This window comes from Prinia subflava, chromosome 5 (assembly GCF_021018805.1).
Source record: "Prinia subflava isolate CZ2003 ecotype Zambia chromosome 5, Cam_Psub_1.2, whole genome shotgun sequence".
In the NCBI taxonomy this organism is placed as follows: Eukaryota; Metazoa; Chordata; class Aves; order Passeriformes; family Cisticolidae; genus Prinia; species Prinia subflava.
The window spans coordinates 5,477,184-5,494,986 of record NC_086251.1 but is presented as its reverse complement, the minus strand read 5'-3'; the positions used below and the strand labels follow the sequence as shown (position 1 = coordinate 5,494,986).

General features: G+C 54.2%; 2 protein-coding genes across 2 annotated transcripts; one reads left to right on the top strand and one right to left on the bottom strand.

Moving 5' to 3' along the window:
• Positions 1 to 903: 903 nt before the first annotated feature.
• Positions 904 to 3,024, top strand: CHST14 (carbohydrate sulfotransferase 14). Its single transcript, XM_063397758.1, has one exon. It carries the CDS (start codon positions 943 to 945, stop codon positions 2,011 to 2,013), a length of 1,071 nt encoding a protein of 356 aa, XP_063253828.1. The 5' UTR covers positions 904 to 942; the 3' UTR covers positions 2,014 to 3,024.
• An 8,412-nt stretch (positions 3,025 to 11,436) lies between these two features.
• On the bottom strand, positions 11,437 to 16,725 carry LOC134550859 (prolactin-releasing peptide receptor-like). Its single transcript, XM_063397754.1, has 2 exons — positions 15,446 to 16,725; positions 11,437 to 14,299 (listed from the first exon to the last, which is right to left on the bottom strand). The coding sequence occupies exon 2, from the start codon at positions 14,237 to 14,239 to the stop codon at positions 13,154 to 13,156; it is 1,086 nt and encodes a 361-aa protein (XP_063253824.1). The 5' UTR covers positions 14,240 to 14,299; positions 15,446 to 16,725; the 3' UTR covers positions 11,437 to 13,153.
• Between the last annotated feature and the right edge of the window lie 1,078 nt (positions 16,726 to 17,803).

Here is a 17,803-nt window from a genome sequence, read left to right as displayed (position 1 = left end):
GATGGGTCTGGAGTGGCTCCAGAGGGATGAGCAGTGGGAGTGAGGAGGAGCCAAGAGGGATGGGAGGCTCAGCCTGGAGAAAAGGAGGCTGAGGGGGACGTTCTTGCTCTCTACAACTCGCTGACAGAAAGGTGCAGCCAAGTGGTGCTCAGGCTCTGCTCACAGGGCACAAGGGACCGGAGAGGAAATTAACTCAAATTGCACCAGGGGAGGGTCAGGTTGGACATCAGGAGGGATTTTTTTGTGCGTAAAGGGTTGTCAGGGACTGGAAGGGGCTGCCCAGGGAGGTGGTGGAGTCCCCATCCCTGCAGGTGTTCAAGAAAGGACTGACATGGCACTCAGTGCTCTGAGCTGGGTGAGAATCAGTCACAGGAGGGACTCAGTGCTCTGGGGGGTCTTTTCCAGCCTGGATGATTCTGTGATTCCGTGATTAGAGGGCTGGAGACAGCTGGGAGAGCAGGAAGTGTTCAGCCTGGAGAAAACTCCAGGGTGGCTTTAGAGCCCTTTCCAGTGCCTAAAGGGCTCCACCAGAGCTGGCGAGGGACATGGAACAAGACATGGAAGGACAAGCCAAGGGGCAATGGCTTCCCACTGCCAGAGGGCAGAGTTAGGAGGGAGATTGGGAAGAAACCCTTCCCTGTGAGGGTGCTGAGGCCCTGGCACAGGTTGGCCAGAGAAGCTGTGGCTGCCCTGGATCCCTGGAAGTGTCCAAGGCCAGGATGGACGGAGCTGGGGGCCACCTGGGCCGGTGGAAGGTGTCGCTGCCCGTGGCATGGGTCAGTCCCCTCCGCCACTCGGTTCTCCCGCCGGGGGCCCCGGGCGGGGCGGGCTCAGCGCGGGGCGGTCCCGCCGCCTCTTCCGCGCCGTCACCGCGCCCGCCCCGCCCCGCCGAGCGCGGACCCCCCCGCAGCCCCGGCGGCGCCGGCCCGGGAGGCCCCGGCCATGCAGCCCCGCGGCCCCGCCGAGCCCCGCCGGGCGGTCCCGCCGGGCCGCAGCCGGGCGCGCTCCCGGGGCGCGGCGGGCGCGGCGCTGCTGCCCTCCATGCTGATGTTCGGCGTCATCCTGGCCTCCAGCGGGCTCCTCCTCATGATCGAGCGCGGCATCCTCGCCCAGGTCGGGCCGCCGCCGCCGCACCCGCCCGCGGGGCTGTCCCGGCGGGACGGGCGGGGCTCGGCGGCCGAGCTGGAGCTGGAAGTGCTGCGGGACACTCGGAACCGCACGATCCGCGCCCTGTGCGGGCAGCGCTCCATGCCCCGCAGCGTCTGGGAGCTGCCGCCCGGGCAGCGCCGCACGGTGCTCCGGCACCTCCTGGTCAGCGACAAGTACCGCTTCCTCTACTGCTACGTGCCCAAGGTGGCCTGCTCCAACTGGAAGCGCATCCTGAAGGTGCTGGACGGGGCCCTGGAGAGCGTGGACGCGCAGGGCAAGATGGACCACAAGAGCGACCTGGTGTTCCTGGGCGACATGAAGCCCGAGGAGATCAGCTACCGCCTGAAGCACTACTACAAGTTCATCTTCGTGCGGAACCCCATGGAGAGGCTGCTCTCGGCCTACCGCAACAAATTCGGGGAGATCAAGGAGTACCAGCAGAGGTACGGCGTGGAGATCGTGCGGCGGTACCGCAAGAACGCGGGGAGCTCGGCGGGCGACGACGTGTCCTTCTCCGAGTTCCTCCAGTACCTGCTGGACGAGGACGTGGAGCGCATGAACGAGCACTGGATGCCCATCTACAACCTGTGCCAGCCCTGCGCCGTCCGCTACGACTTCATCGGCTCCTACGAGCGCCTGCACGCCGACGCCAACCACGTGCTGGAGCGCATCCAGGCGCCCTCCTTCGTGCGCTTCCCGGAGCGCCAGGCCTGGTACAAGCCCGTCACGGCCCAGACGCTGCACTATTACCTGTGCAACACCCAGCGCCGCCTCATCAAGGAGCTGCTCCCCAAGTACATCCTGGACTTCTCCCTCTTCGCCTACCCCCTGCCCAACATCTCCAGCGAGTTCTGCAGGCAGTGAGCGGCTCCCCGTGGAGAGGCGGCGCGGGAATTCTGCCTCGGCCCGCACAGCCCTCGCTGCTGTGCGAAGAGGCTCCTCTATGCATTATTTCCTGATTTTATACTTTGTAAGCACTCTTTGTATGAAATACTCTCTACTGCCTTCGCCTCTTAGGATCCTTTTTGTACCTCTCTGACTTTCCCGTGTACATACGCCACCGGCTCGAGCTTTTGTATCTCTATTTTGCTCTAAATCCCTTTTTTATGCCACGACATGGAGAACTCCTGTGAGGAATCTGAGAAATTTATATATTTTAAGTATTTTTCTTCCTTTTTAGGGGTTTTGTACTGAATGCTGGTTGAATTGAGGTCATAATGTGGCAGTTGATGCACTAAAAATTAGCGCTGTTAAACCGGTCCCAGGGAGGGTTTTGGGTATAAGTAGAAAAAAAAAAAGATAAACAAGGTCCCATTTATCCTTTATTTTCTCATTGTAGATGGTACTTAAATGAGGCTGGTCATTTTTTCTATGTCAGCAGTACCTCTGGTTTTTATTTTTATTTTTATTATTATTTTTATTATTTACCGTTTAAATATAACTAGGGACAGGATAATACCCCCTTTTTTTGGGTGATTTTGGAAGTACAACTCTTTACCCACCACCATGTATCAGATGCAATATCAAGCCATCACATTCTGCTCTTTTTTCTGAACTGAAGCAATACAGACTCGGGATAAGATCAAAGCCTACCCTGGTCCTTAGGATGGAAAACAAACCCCAGGGGCCCCCACGGGCCAGCTTGCAGCCTCGTGGGTCTCTGTGTGGAAACCACTGTGGAAAACCCCTTTCTCCAGCTGTGTTTGAAACAAGGGAGATTGGTGGGTTGATTCTTCCTCTTTTAGTAGCTGTGCACACCCTTTTTGTAGCTCTTGTATTTAATTATGGCTCTGAAATGGGTAAAGTTTCGGAGGTAACGCAGGATGTTGTTCCTGGGAGACTGCGTCCTCGTTTCTAATAAAGTTTTTGTATGAATTCGCCTGTTAGTGCTTTTCCTTGGGATTGTTTGTGGCCTTGGAGAGGCCTCTGCCCCTCATGGTGAACCACAACACAAAGGGGGGGGGGTGAATTGGTTGTTCCTGTTGTGATTAATTAATGTTTTAATTGCCAGAGCTGCACCAACATATGGAGAAGGGACACATCAGAGCCGAATGCTTAACAGGACACAGGGAAATGGGATGAGAAGCAGCAGAATGGGCTACAAATTGCTGTGGAGTAAGTGGTAGGGATGGGTTATGGAGCTGCCTACTTCCTGGGATTCCTCTCTTAACTTTCCTTCCCCCTTTTTAAGGTTTTTTTTCTTCAGGATTTTAACATTTTCTGAGAGAAGGGCATGGAGCCACATCCAAGCCCACTGCTGGGGTAAGTGGGCAAGGACAGTTTGGGCTGAGGGATTTTTACCTTTGCTAAGGGGGTCATGGCTGGGTAAGAGGGCAATGACTGGAACATTCATGGAATTGAGTTCCTGGCTGTGTCCTGAATCTGCAGGCACCCATCCCAGGCCAAAAATGGGTCAGAAATTGGCTTTTCTGTTTTCATGCCTGATCTGAAATCGGCAGCATTCCTGTCTGTCCTCAGGGGTTTTCGTGCCCGGTGCTGGAAGAACTGGAGATCTGTCCTCCAGCCAAAGGCACCACATCCAGCTGGGAATCAGATTTTGTTTTGTAAAACAGATGCTGTTGGGGAGGGAGGGGGTGGGCTGATCTGTAATTAAACCTGACCTCCAGGTCTCCCTAACTAGGAATAAGTTGGTGAGACTTTGCTATCTTTGCTTCTGGGAACGTTTCCCACTTGTTTGGTGATTTGGTTTTTAATTAAATGTTTGTTTCTCAGTAGTTTTAAAGGTTTATGCTGCTTGTTTGTTTATCTGCTGCAGCTTCTGTTCTCTATATTAGATTTCTGTCTCTTGTCCCCTTAATCTAATTTACTGTGCAAAGGATTTTGCTTTTCTCTGACTCACTCCTTTTCTGGGCATCACTGATCACCCTTTTCTCTTTAAATAAAGCAAACAGGCTCTCACCTCCTTGTACCTTCCAGTGAGGAGGATTTTAATTTAGGTAGAGCCTTGTAGCTCGGGAAGAAGTTTGTCTGCAGGTTAGCAAAAATGAGAAGTCTATCAGATTTCCATAAATTTGGCCTCATTTTATCTGTGGCCAATGGTCCAATTCTCCGTGGCAGCTTTGGACAAGTAGAGTGAAAGAAAAGTCAGCTCCCTCTGCAGCTGTATCCTTTCTTTCCTTTGTCAGGTGTTTCTCCAGGGTGGAATAAATCAGGAGGAGATTCCAGAGCTGACAGCAGGCGCTGGAGGTGAGAGGTGCTGAGCAGGATCCTGTCATCCCCTGGAGCACGGGAAAAGGGATGACAGCTGCAGGGGCAGGGAGGAAAACATGAAGTTAGGAACTGGTTTGGATCTATTCCAGTCTGACAGCTCCTTTTCCCACCTTTCCATCCCTAGGCGTGGTTATCCCACAGAGTCAAAAGGGAAACTTTCCTCTTTTGAATTCTATTTTGTTAATCCTCAGTTCTGCACTGAATATCGCAAACTTCCCCAAGTGGAAAACCCGAGGTTTTGGCCTCGGGGTTTGTCCCTGCTTTTTCCTCACTTATTCCAATTTTGTCCTGATGAATCGCATCCCTGACCCCGCTGCTCCCATGTTCTCCCTGTAGAACCCTGTTCAGGGATGTGGAGACATCCCAACAGTAATTCCACCTCGTGACACAGAAACCTTCTCATTCCCTCTACAGTACCACAGTGTTACTGGATTTTGTCCTTAGTCACTTCTTCTCCTGCTCAGGTTTTGGAATTCGGAGCTGGTTCGGTGTTGCCCTGCGGACCAGGGAGCGAGACAGGTTAGGAACCTTTGCTATTCCAAAAATTTCACTTCACTTGTCATCTTCTTCACTAATTCCAACATTACACCTACAAAGCCTCTTTCCCTTTCCAAACCCCAGGCTGCTGGCTTTTGGAAACGTGACTCTGGGAAGGGGTTAGGAACATGCTCCCACTGGTCCCCATGCTCAGCTCAAGGTCTGTGTCAGGTTTCTCCTCTTTCCTGTGGATCTTCCATGGATTTTGCAGGAATAGCCAACTTCCTGGCCAGGCACTGGGGCTGAAATAAACCCATTAAGGCTGCCAGTCGCCAAGCTGGCTGCTAGCCATGACCCCGGCTCCAGCGGGAATAAAGCTGTGGGACTGGCGGCGGGAGCCAGCGATGCCTGCAGACGGCATCGCACCAGCCTGGCCTCTGCTCCTCCTGGCTCCCAGCCTCCCTCCTGATGGACCAGAGCCGCCGTGGATCTTGCACTGAGGACGAACATCCTTGGGATGTTCCTTCCCTCGCAGGCAGGATTGTGAAAGAGCCGAAAGAAAGCGTCTCCAATGGGTCTATTGTGTGTCGAGATGTTTTGGTATTCATAGAATCCGGGAATGGTTTGGATTGGAAGGGACCTTAAAGACAGTCCAGCTCGAACCCCCTGCCGTGGGTGGGTTCGAGAGGGTGTCAGGCACATCCCTGATATTTTTTTTTGCCACTGTAAACCGAGGAAATGAAGAAGGCTGGGATGAAAAGCGCCGTGCCCAAGCGCTGCCCCCGCCCTGCACCGCTCGGCTTTATCGCAGCTATTTTGCATGTGAATAAGAACTTTCCCACTTCCTTCTGGGGCTTGAATTGGCAAACGGGGAGTTGTTAAAAAATCTCCAGTCTTCAGCCCCGACAAAGGACGGTTGCCATGGAAATAATGGAAGTTGCATCGTGAGCAAAATATGTCCAGGCCCGGCGCCAGCGGGAGGGAGGGGGGAACACCTTGTCGGTCACGCACCTTCTGCCAGGGCCCATGTGCTTCCACGTGTTTTTCCTTATCCCTGGCATTTCATCCTTTGGGTTAAAAGAGGAGAAATCAGACGGGTCATGACTGGCTGGGAAGGGCTTGTGGAGCTTCACCTACTCTTTCCACGGGGCTGGTGCCACCAGATTCAGCAGAGGATGTCGGTAGCGGGGTTGGAACAGAAGCTGGAGTCCCATCTCAGGTAGCAGGCAGGAATCTCCTGTCTCATTTATAGCCAACCTCTTCTACATGTCTGGGAATCTTCCAGGTCTGTTTTCCACTTGCCTTTCCACAAGGTCTGTCTGGGAGAAAAAAACACCTTTGGATTTCAAACTCTCCAAAAGCCTTTTCCTTTGTAGACCCACAATTATAAACTGCATCTTCTGCTGCTTTCAGCAGATCTTAACATGATTTCGAGCCAAGAAGCTTGAGGAATTTGCTTTATACCTCTCCAAAGTGCTAATGGGAGCCACAGAATCCTTGCTGAGCTATGAGAGGGACTAAAATAAATCTCCATCAGGGTTTATCCATGAGCTGCAGAGTTCTTTCGCGAGGCCCAGGATCAGTGTGGAAACTTCACCTTTCAGTGGCCCTGGTGAGTGGTATTTGCTGGTGGGAGCTTGGAATGGGAACAACAGGGCACTTTGGGGCTTAAACACATCCTTCTGCTCTCCTGAAAGCACCAGGGGCTTGGGAAGAGGCTCAAAGCAACCAGTAAAGTCCTGTTTATTGCTGCTGGGGAGCATCAGGTGAAGAGGAAAACAGGGATGTGGGAACCAGCAGCAACACACAGGTGCCTGAGGAAACCCGGTTGAAGTTGCCACTGTTTGAAGGAATTTTAAGGTGCCAGAGTATGGAGTAAGGGATAAAGAGCGTGGCTGGGTGTAGGCTCAGACCCCTGCCGGCAGCAGAGAGGAATGGGGAAGGTTCAGGCTCATTTCTAACCTGGGAAAGGGCCAAGCAGGGGGAAGCAGCAAAGGCTTGAGATTTAAAATGTAAAAACATAGTAAATGCATATTAGTAACTGGATCCCCTTGCTGCTTGCTCATCTCACACCCCAATTCCTCCTCCTGATCATTAGCAAGTCCAATGGATGTTGAGCTGATAAGAGCCTAGCGAGCCTGACCTTTGGGGAGAATCCCAGAATGGTTTTGGTGGGAACAGACCTTAAAAATCATCCAGTCCCACCTCCTGCCATGGGCAGGGACAGCTTCCACTGCACCAGGTTGCTCCAGGCCCAATCCAGAATCAAGGTGTTCTCTGGGATCGTGGGGGTCAGGAGGCTTTTGGGAGCTGGTGGCTTTGAAGGAAACAGCAGCTGGGGATGAGGAGCTGGGGACGCTTGGGGTGGCCACGAGAACATCTGGTTTGTGGCAGAGCCCTGACAGCAGGGCAGGGCTGGGAGGGGTCTGTCCTGCTGAGTGCTCACAAAGAGCCCCCTGGAGCCAGGACTGGCTCGGGCAGCAAATTCCTGGCGCTGACAGGCCAATGGTGCAGAGACACAAAATCTCAGTGAGCACCGCGGCCGCCCTCGGCTCTGTGCTGGAGCCTTCCCTGGAGCAGCTCCGCAGGAATCCACCCTCCGCTCGCTGGCTAAAGACAATTCCTTACAAAAAAATCTCTTTAACGAAGCCCTGCAGCGTTTCAGTGGATCTTGGACGATTGTAAGTGGTAAGTGTCCTCCGGGGTGGGCTGGGGCAGCCGCCTTGGTGGGGACACCGCACAGTCCCAGGGCCTGTCACATCCCTCCCTTCCCTGATCCAGGCTGGGATGCTCCCGCACACCCCATCCCCGCCACCCCTCTCATCTTCCCGCTCCTGTTCGTGCGGTGTTTAACACAACCCCACCCCTCCCCGTGGCTCCCAGTTCCAAACCTGCTCCGTTGGAGTGTTGTTTTTCCCGAGGGGACTCTCCCAGCTGCTCCCTCCCATCCCCACACTGCCCCGGAGGGCTCGGCAGAATTCCCCATCCCACAGGGACTGCTGGCAGGAAGCAATCTGGCAGAAAACATGTTTAGAGGAGACGAATGTCTCGGAGCCACCGAACCATTTAATTGCCAATAAACACAGCCCACATGTAAATAATTACGGAGATGCAGGGACTGTGTCGTCTTTGGTGGAAGGAAGGAGCTGGCAGCCTGGAAACACCCCATGGCAAGGGGAGAAATGAAGATTTCTCGTTAATGCAGGAGGGATGAGCATCAGTAAACCGGCCTGGATATTTCCACATGTTGCTTTGGGCTCAGGGTGGCCCAGGAGGTGATGGTTCCCGATGGAGTGAGAAGGACCAGGCTGTGCATTGGGGTGAGTTTGAGGGTAAATCTTGAAAATTCATCCATTTGCTTCACCTGGCTTTTGGTGCAACCCAGGGGGATTATTGCAGTATCTTTTTTTTTACCACATTTTTGGGATAAAGAGCTACGAGGATCCTAGTTCAGAACTTTGGAGCTTTACCAGCATCATGCACATTTTCAGCAATGCAGACTTTCCCTTCAGAGCCCTGGTAAAATCTGCAGAGACCCTGTTCCCCTGCCAGGACAGCCCATCCTGTTCCAGCCCCTGCCTTGAGCAGGGACCCCTTCCACTAGATCAGGTTGCTCTCTAAGCCCTGTCCAACCTGGCCTAGGACACTTCCAAGGATGGAGCAGCCTCAGCTTCTCTGGGCAGCCTGTGCCACGGCCTTGCCACCCTCTCAGGGAAGAATTTCTTCCCAATCTCCCGTTCTGCCCTCTGGCAGTGGGAAGCCATTCCCCCTTGTCACTCCCATGTCCCAAGTCCCTCTGCAGCTCTCTTGGAGCCCCTTTAGGCACAGGAAGGGCCTCCAAGGTTTCCCTGGAGCCTTAGGCATCCCCACCGCCACCTTCCACCTCCTGAGGTTGCTCTGGTTCCATCCCTGGAGCAGGAAGGTGTCACCACGCAGAGCCCCCCGCTGTCACCACCAGAGGAGCCGCCTCGATCCAGTAATTTGGCTTTTCCCGAGGGGGGGGGGGGGTTGATGGGTTCCTATGGCAACCAGGAGCCGCTCTGCAGCGCTTCCCTGCGTGGCAATCAGTGCTTCCCTCATTTACGGAATTAGCGCGTGGCCTCGGCTTCGTTCTGCTCATCACAGCCGGGAGATGGGCTGGAGAATCCGGGGGGAGGCAGCACCCCCTGCCTGGGAGGGCCTGGCTGGAGCGTCATCTCAAGTTCTCTGCTGCCAGGGGCTGTGGGATGACTCCGTCCCTGCCCCAGGAAATGTCTGTGCCTCCCGCATTGCTCCCAAAATTGGATATTAACGTGTAAAAATGACGCTTTGGGTGGGAGGGGTTTGGGGTGCCTCCCAGCCCTGCTCCATCCTTGGCATGCTGGAGAGTCCCAGGCAGGGGCACCAAGCCAGGGATGTGTCTGTAGGTTTTTGGGGACTGGTAGAAGGCTCCCCATCCCTCCTCATCTTCACCTTGGGGAACGCTGTTGAACCAAGTGTGGCAATGCCAGGTTTGTCCCTGAGCGGGGGCACGGTGACCGCGCCGTGTGACTGAGGAGGTTCTTGGCATCTGCTGCAGAGCAGGATGATGGATAAAACAGATGAATGAGGAGTGAACCGGGCTTTAGGAAATCTTGGTTAATTTGCTGCAGCGAGAGCTCTGCTGCACTCACAGGAATTGAAGTGTGAGCACTCCAAAGCGTCTCGCAGTGACAGAGGAGGAGGAGGGGGCACCGGGGGAATACGGGATGAGTCGGGAGTGGATACATCCATAAATCAGCTGTGCTGCTTTCAATAATTCAACGGTGCTGGAAGATGCAGCAGGTCACAGAGAGGTGATGTCCATGGGAAGGTGCTCAGTCTGCCTGATCCAGTGGGATGCAGCCACTGCAGGGTGTCCAAGGCCAGGCTGGATGGGGTTTGGATCAACCTGGGCTGCTGGAAGGTGTCCCTGCCCACGGCAGGGGTGGAACTGGGTGGGATTTCAGGTCCCATCCACCCCAAACCAGGACCCATTCCGGGTCATTACTGTGAGCCTGAGCTGTACCAACTGTGCTTTTGAGGTGAAAAGAAGTCTGATTTACTCATGTACATGTCACAAACTTGCCTCTTCAACCAGAGCCAAGATCTGGGAAGAGAACTGGCCACAGTTTGCACAGCCCATGGAATCTGCTCAGAGAAATGCAAAAGATATTTTCCAAGCCCTGTCAAGGAAATCAGAAGCAGTGGCTTGAGTCGGAATGTTATTCACAATAAACCAGGAAATAATGGTAATGATAATAATAATAATAATGATAATAATAATATAAAATGAATCAACAATTTCTAAGCCTTTTCCAGACCCACAAATCAAAATTGCCCAATGATCCTGGCTCAGTAGAAGAGCTTCTCTGTTCTGGATGTTTTTTGACATCCAGACAGAACAAATGCAGCAAGAGGAGGGCTAAAAGTCAATGGAAAATTACCAGCCAAATTTTGTTTGCTGTGCCTGATTTGGAGACAGAGGAGGAAATGTCTAGGAGTACACATGGGAACATTGTTGATCCCTCATGTGCGTTTTGAGTTGATGCTCATCTCAATTCAATCTGCAGTGCAGGACAAAGGGCCTCATCATCTGCAGCCATGGAAGAAATCTGGATGGGACCAAATAATGGGAATAATTCCTTGCTTGTAGATAAGCCCTTTGAAATAATAATTTCTCAAGTGCTTTTGAAAGAACATCACTGGAATAAATTAAATTATCTGCCCCTTGGAGCTGTAAACACCTAAACAGGCTGACCAATATTTTCCCTTCCTGGGCTGTGTCCTGGCAGATGGGAGAGCTGCAGGCACCAAATCCTGGTAGAGAAGAGGGTCACAGAATGGAATTGTTTAGGTTGGAAAAGATCTTTAAGATCATCCAGTCCAACCGTAATCAACCATATTTCAACCACCAAGAGAGTTTATGAGGAAGAAACAGCCTCAGGGAGAATATTGAGCAAAACTCTTAATAATTGAGGATGATTTAACAAAAGTATCCCCTTTATACCCCCTGGTTCCTGGGAGAAAAGCTTCGAGCAGCTTCCTGAGGAAAGCTCTGGAGAATAATCAGCCTTCAAACCTGTTTTCCTCCCTTATTTATCTGATTAATTTACTTTCATTAAGAAAACAAACCATGTTCTCCTTTATATATCCAGTTTCTGTGAATCACAGACTGCAGCTCGGGGATTTCTGTGTTTATTCTCAGAAGTCACTCTGCTTTTAGCTCACCCTCCCAAAATAATGTTTTCCCTTTCCCTGCAGGTAATTTGGGGAACGAGCAAAACATCTCAACAGGGGGACCTGAGGGTGGGGATTTTCTCTCCCAGTGCTCAATAAATGCAAATTCTAGTCTAGTCTGGAAATATGGAAGAGGAAACCTCATCCTCTTTATGGATCAGTTCTCTGGGATGGATATACAGATTTTAAATGGTTCTGCAGATAAATGCAGTGATGGGAATGAGTGGGTGGTGGAGCTGGGGGGAGAAAAAGGCTAAGAGGAGTAATTTAGGGAAATTTAGGAGTTTTAAACAGGAGTGAAGTAATAGAGGTTGTGATGAGATGAAATGAAGAGACAGCAGTGACAGGACAAGAAGAAATGGCTTCAGGCAGAGGGCAGGGTTAAATGGGATACTGGGAAGGAATCCTTGGCTCCAAGGATGGTGAGGCCCTGGCACATGTTGCCCAGAGAAGCTGTGGCTGCTCCATCGCTGGCAATGCCCAAGGCCAGGCTGGATGGAGCTTGGAGCAACCTGGCCCAGCACTAATCCCAGCCTGATCTCCAAGGGTCTGCCAGTGCCCAGGACTGGGACAGAACTGATCACATCCAAGCTGGCATCCTCCTGGGATGTGACTGAGCTGCAGCCAAGGGTTTCTGGGGTTTGTGGGATTCACATCAACACACACACACAGTCCAAGCTCTTGAAACCTTTATTACAGGCATGACAAACAGGGACCTTCTGCCTTGCTGGGCTCCTCTGGGATGAGCAGCCCAGGCCCAAGGAAGCTGCAGGAAGTCGAGGAGGGAGCTGCACTGTGGGAATGCCACTGGCACTGCATTGGATGCGTCTCTGTCCCTGCTGCTCACCCCACAGAAGATCACAAGTCCTTCCAGGGCCACCATGAGGGCCTCAGCAGGAAGGTGAGCGACCTTGTGGATGGGCATAACAGGAGTGGCTCGGGGATGCTGCTGGGGTCCAGCTGTGTCCGTGCTGGATGCTCCCGAGCTGCTGGCAGAAGCGGGAATGCTGGCCAGTGCCACAGGCAGGTTCCATGCAGGGCTGAGGACCCGTCGCCCGGCGGCTTTGAAGGGCTTTGAGGTCCTGTCCTCGGGCATGAGGAGCAGTGGGAGGTCATGGCTTGGCCCCACAGGGCAGGGCAGCTGGGAGCTGCCGTGGCTCTGAGCTGTGGTGCCTCTGGGGGTACTGGTGCCTGTGGGCTGTTCCCAAGGGTTTCTCCTGGGAAATCAAGAGGTTAAAACCTAGATGGGGATTGGGTGTAAGGAGACACTGCCTTCTTCACGTGCTGCTTACACAGAGGCACCTCGGACTCCAAGGAGCAGTGACAAGCAAAGCCACCCTTATGCTGGCAGCTTCTGGGATAGAACAGCCTGGCACTGGAATTCCCACCTCCACTGCAGGACCCTGAATGTGGACATACATCAAGCCAAGTTTCCCTGGGAGCAGAATCTGAGGCATCATCCCCAGCAAACTCATCACCTGAGATCTTTCGAGTCCTGCTTGGCCATGAGGAGCAGCCATGGCTTCATGGATGTGCCCAGCTGCATCCGCAACTTTGGCTGGAGACACTGGGATGCCCTGCCAGGCTGTGGGGGCGGCTCCTCCAGCAGGCCAAGCAGGTTGTGGGAGTCACAGCCATTCCAAACCTGCTGTCAGCAGCCACGTGCCCCTGTCTGCACCTGCAGAACACACATCTCTGAGCCCAGCTTGTCCCTTCGCCAGTAAGCCACAATTTTAAAGGATAAATACGCAGCAATTTCATGGCTCCCTGTGCAAGTCGACCTCTTCCTGTGGCACAAAGTGCTGCCTGTTGCTTAGAAACAATCTATATCCCACAAAAATGAAGATGTGCACTCTCCAAAGGGTTTTCTACACAATGGGTGATTGCCTTGCTCAGACACTGATCCTCCCCCTGCATAAACCACGGGGTGAAGTCTGCGTGCTCCAAATGTAGCACAGCACACCTGCCACACCCAGCCATGATTCGGGATATGGGGATATGTCCCAGCCACACTTTGGGACACAGGGCTATGCAAGCCAAATCCCTCAAGGTCCTCCAGCTAAGGCAACCTGGATTGCAAAGCAATCTTGTCCGAGGCCATGGTGGGAACGTCTGCCAGGGTGGAGCAGGTGTTGAAGCGGGAAGCCTTGCAGGACATGGTCCTGGAGCTCTGCTTCTTGCGGTAGAAGTAGCTGCTGAGGTGGAACCAGAACTTGTTGTGGAGGGAGGCGTAGATAAAGGGGTTGTAGCAGGCGGAGCTCATGGCGATCAGGTGGCACGAGACCTGGATGACGTTGACGTACCTCTTGTCCAGGATGGTGAACTCCTCGTCGATGTCCCGGATGAAGTTGACCACCTGCAGAGGGAGCCAGCAGATGGCAAAGCAGACCACGGAAACGATGAGCACCCGGAAGGTCTTGTGCTTGGTCCTGGTCCACTTGTCCTGGCAGTGGTGGGCGGCGCCGGGCACGTTCCTCCTGCGCAGGCGGTGGGTGATGGCGCAGAAGGACACGGACACGGCCAGCAGCGGCAGCATGTAGGAGAGCAGCAGCATCAGGCACGAGTAGAGCAGCCGCTCCCTCTCCTCGTGCTCCCAGAACTCCTCGCAGATGATCATGTCGTGGCCGATGGCGTTGAGGTCCAGGTAGTGGGTGTGCAGCGAGGTGGGCATGGAGGCCGCGACGGAGAGCAGCCAGATGCAGGCCACGAGGCCGACGCAGGCCCTGCGGCCGATGCGCCGGCGGATCGGGTACGCCACCACCACGTAGCGGTCGATGGCGATGGCCGTGAGGGACAGCACTGACACAAAGACGGTGGCGGCCTGCAGCAGGGTGACAAAGTGGCACATGAACACGCCGAAGAGCCAGCCCCGCTCCTCGAAGGCGTAGGACACGGTGAGGGGCACGCAGGCCAGGCACATGATGAAGTCGGCCACCGCCAGGTTGCCGATGAGGAAGTTGGTGGTGCAGTGCAGCTTCTTGGTGAGGGCGATGAGGAGGATGAGGAAGAGGTTCCCGATGCACGCCACCACCACCAGCGTGGCGTAGAGCGGGATGAAGAGTGGCTTCAGCTCCAGGAGCAGGTCCAGGCCGGTGAAGATCAGGGCTGAGTCATTGTGCCAGGAGTCGTTGGGCAGCTGAGCCATGGGAGCCCCCGTGGCCGATGCAGCTTCTCCACAACTCAAACACAGATGAGCCTGTGAGCTCTGGAGGGGACATAAACACATTTTGCTTGAACTTCTGGGCAGAAGGACCTGTCCCCAGAGTCCGGGCCTTTTGCACAGCTCAGTGCTGAGGCACTGGCTGATTTAAATGCCTTGCTTAAGTATGCGGATGTCCCGTGACAGACACAGAGAAGCTCTGGTATGCAGGAAAGTTGGGAGGCTGGCTGTGAAATAGTTAAGCAGCCAGCACAGATCTGTGGGGAGCTGCCAGCTTGGGGCAGCAGGACCCAGAAATCAGCTCCAGAAACCTTGAGAGTGACCTGGGAGCTGTGATGATGTAAGGCAGGGAAAAAAAAAAAAAGACACTCCTGCATTTCTTGCTTTTTATTTTTCCCAGTTAATTCCATGCTGACCCATCAGCCCCATGCCACCTGGCTGGGCAGGAGCATCCTCTCCATCCCCTGCACTCCTGTGGTCTCTCCCAGCCACCCCAACCTGTCCCACTGGGTTATTTATCCCCTTGGTTATACCTTCACCACCCATGGATCTTCGGCTTCTCCTGTCTTTCCCTGTGGCAGCTGTGATGGGAGAGAGGGAAGGAGGGAGTGCCTGGCTCCCTGGGCACCTCCACAAACTCACTCACAGTAGCACAGGGGAATGAGGTAAAATATATTCCAGCAGAAAGTGTATGGAAATTCAGAGCTCCCCTCCAGGACCCTCCTTTCAAGCTCCACACTCTCAAAATTATCCTTTGATCCCCCTTACCAGGATCTGGACAGTCTTTTCCCCCCAGTGGAGAGTCAAATTAGCATTAATTAAGAAACCCTTGTAATTAACCGAGGGACATAGTGGTTTTCTAAATCCCAGCTGCACTCACAGGGCGCATGCTGTGATACCACAGCTCCAGGTCCCCGTGCCCTGCCTGGGGCAGGAACACATCAGGAAATCCATCGGGAAACTCGCAGCTGAGAAGCCAAAATGCTCATTAACTTACAGAATGAAAATTCTGAAGCTCAGTTAAATTCTTTGATTCTGCTTCGTGTAGCCACGAGAGTCAAAGCAGCCCTGCTGTGCCCTGCCAGGTCCTGCTCCCTCTCGGATAAATGCTGAACCTCGCGGCTCTGGCTGGGGTTTGGGGGGTCCAGGCTGTGGCTGCGGGACCCCCGTCCCGGTCCGGAGCGCTCTTACCTGCCGAGGGCTCCGGGGTGCTCAGGCCTGGGAGCCGCCGCTGCCCGCCGACGTTCCGTGAGGACGAGGAGGAGCGTTCCCTTCGCTGGGTGTTCACCGGGAGGCTCCGGCACAGCCGTTCTCAGCCGGGTTTTTGTGGTGTGGGGTTTTTTTTTTTTTTTTTTTTTTGTCTTGCTTTGTCGTTCTTTATTTTTTTTTTCCCCCTGCCTGAGCCTTTCAGTCCCGGAGGAACAGGACGTTCCCTCCCACGGCGCTCGGCGCTCCAGGTACCCGGGGGGACGCGCTCATCCCGCCGCCCCGCACCGCAGGGGGAGCAGCATCCCGCCCCCGGCACCGCGGGGAGCACCGCGGGGCTGCGGGGAGCCCCTCCCTCGCCCTCGGGCCCGCATCCAGGGACATTCTCCCGGCAGGGAAGGACGGAGAGGCGCGGAGAGGACGGGGCGGGTGCGCGCAGGGACCGCGCGGAGCTCCCGGAGTCGGCAGCGGCCGCCCCGTCGGGGGGCGAGGGAAGAGGGGGGGGAAAAGTGGGGTGAGGGAAGAGTGGGGTGAGGGAAGAGTGGGGTGAGGGTGGCCCGGCCGTAGGGTGATGGGCACCCAGCCCCGCGGTGCTGGAAGCCCAGCTGAGGGGGCAAGTGTAGGATGGGGTGAGGGTGGTCCAGCCATTGTGAATTGCGCCAAATGAGAAAGGGTACCAGGGTCAGCCTAACTTAAATAAGGGGGAATGATAAATAATGATGATCACCCACTGGAATTTTGGGGAGATGAGAGGAATGGAAATAGTCAGAGCAGTCACAGAAGTTCTTCAAAATGGAGAGTTTTGGTGCGAGACGGTGATTAATTCATCCCAGTCTGACGGAGCTGAGCTGGTTATTAAATCTGGCTGAGCTGATCCAGAGGAGCGCTCACCCCTGCCGAATAATCAGCAGGAAGAAAATCATCTTTGTCTCCGTATCAGCGCCTGACGAGAGCTTCTGTTAATTTTAAAGAGCAGAACAGTCAGATAAGGGGAGCCAGAGGCTGGTTTGAGAGGAGAGCCGGGCTTTGGAGCCGCCAGCGGGATGACGAGCGCGCCCCAAGGCAGCCACACCTCCACGGATGCGCCACGGCCAGGGTGACCCGGCTCCAGCACCAGGAGCTCTCCCCTCTGCACAGGCTCATCCTGGAAAAAACTTCTTTGACATCATCTTGGCTGCTTCCAGAGCTGCGGAATAAATCACTCCCCTTCCCAGAGCTCGTGTTGCCCCACCCCAGGTCCCAGCTCAGGGGTACAAGGACGGGTTTGAAAGCTGCAGCCCACCCTGATGGTCGAGCTGGAGGTGCTGGGGGCCCCTCCTGTGGCATCCTGGTGTCCCTCCCATCCCCTACAGATGATGGATAGGAATTGGTTTGCTGTGATTTTTATTCTTTTCCACGTCACCAGGGTGTTTTTTAGAAATAACCAGAGATCCTTGAGACCCTGTCAATTCCGAAGAAGGATGGAATATTTAATGGCCATAAGCTGGAGGAGGGAAGGTTTAGAGTGGATATTAGGAAGAAATCCTTCCCGGTGAAGGTGCTGAGGCCCTGGCTCAGGCTGCCCACAGGAGCTGTGGCTGCCTCATCCCTGGCAGTGCAGAAGGCCAGGTGGGACTGGGCTTGGAGCAACCTGGGTCAGCAGAAGTTATCCCTGCCCACAGCACAGGGTAGAACTGGACAGGTTTTGAGGTCCCTTCCAACCCAAACTATCCTGGAATTCTGTGACTCTCCACATCACCACAGGGCGCTGCCAGCTCAAGCTTCTGTGGGATTGATTCCTTTGGTCCAAGCTTGTGGAGAACCACATTTTTTCCCGTTTGGATGGGTGAGAGCCTTTCCTCGCTGCCCAAAGTGCTCTGCCAGCCCCGCCCTCCCCTTGCTCCGACAAGGCAGCAGGTGAATTGTGTTAGATACAATTTCATTTTGCCACATTTTGAAAGCGAACCCCTGCCAGGCCAGGGCTGTGTCACCACATGGGGTCTCCACTGGCTTCAAGGGGTACAGAAATGCTGTTTCATGCAGAGAAAAAGGTAAAATATTGTCTTTAAAAGTACAGAGGGGAGGGGGCTGCTGTTTCCTTTGTGATTTACTCATTTATCCTGCCTGAAAGTCGTTCCCTGTATCCACGGGCTGGTCTGTGCCTGTGCCTCACAGTCTGGACCTGATGCCACCAGGCACCACAGCTGCAGATCTGCCTGATGTCTCCTTTGGGTTAAATTGTTAAAAAGAGGTTGTGCAGGGCAAGGGTGGAGTCCCCAGCCCTGGGGGGATTTAAAAGCCATGTGGCTGTGGCACTTGGGGACACGGGTGGGCTCAGCTGCGCTGGGCTTGGATTTGGTGATC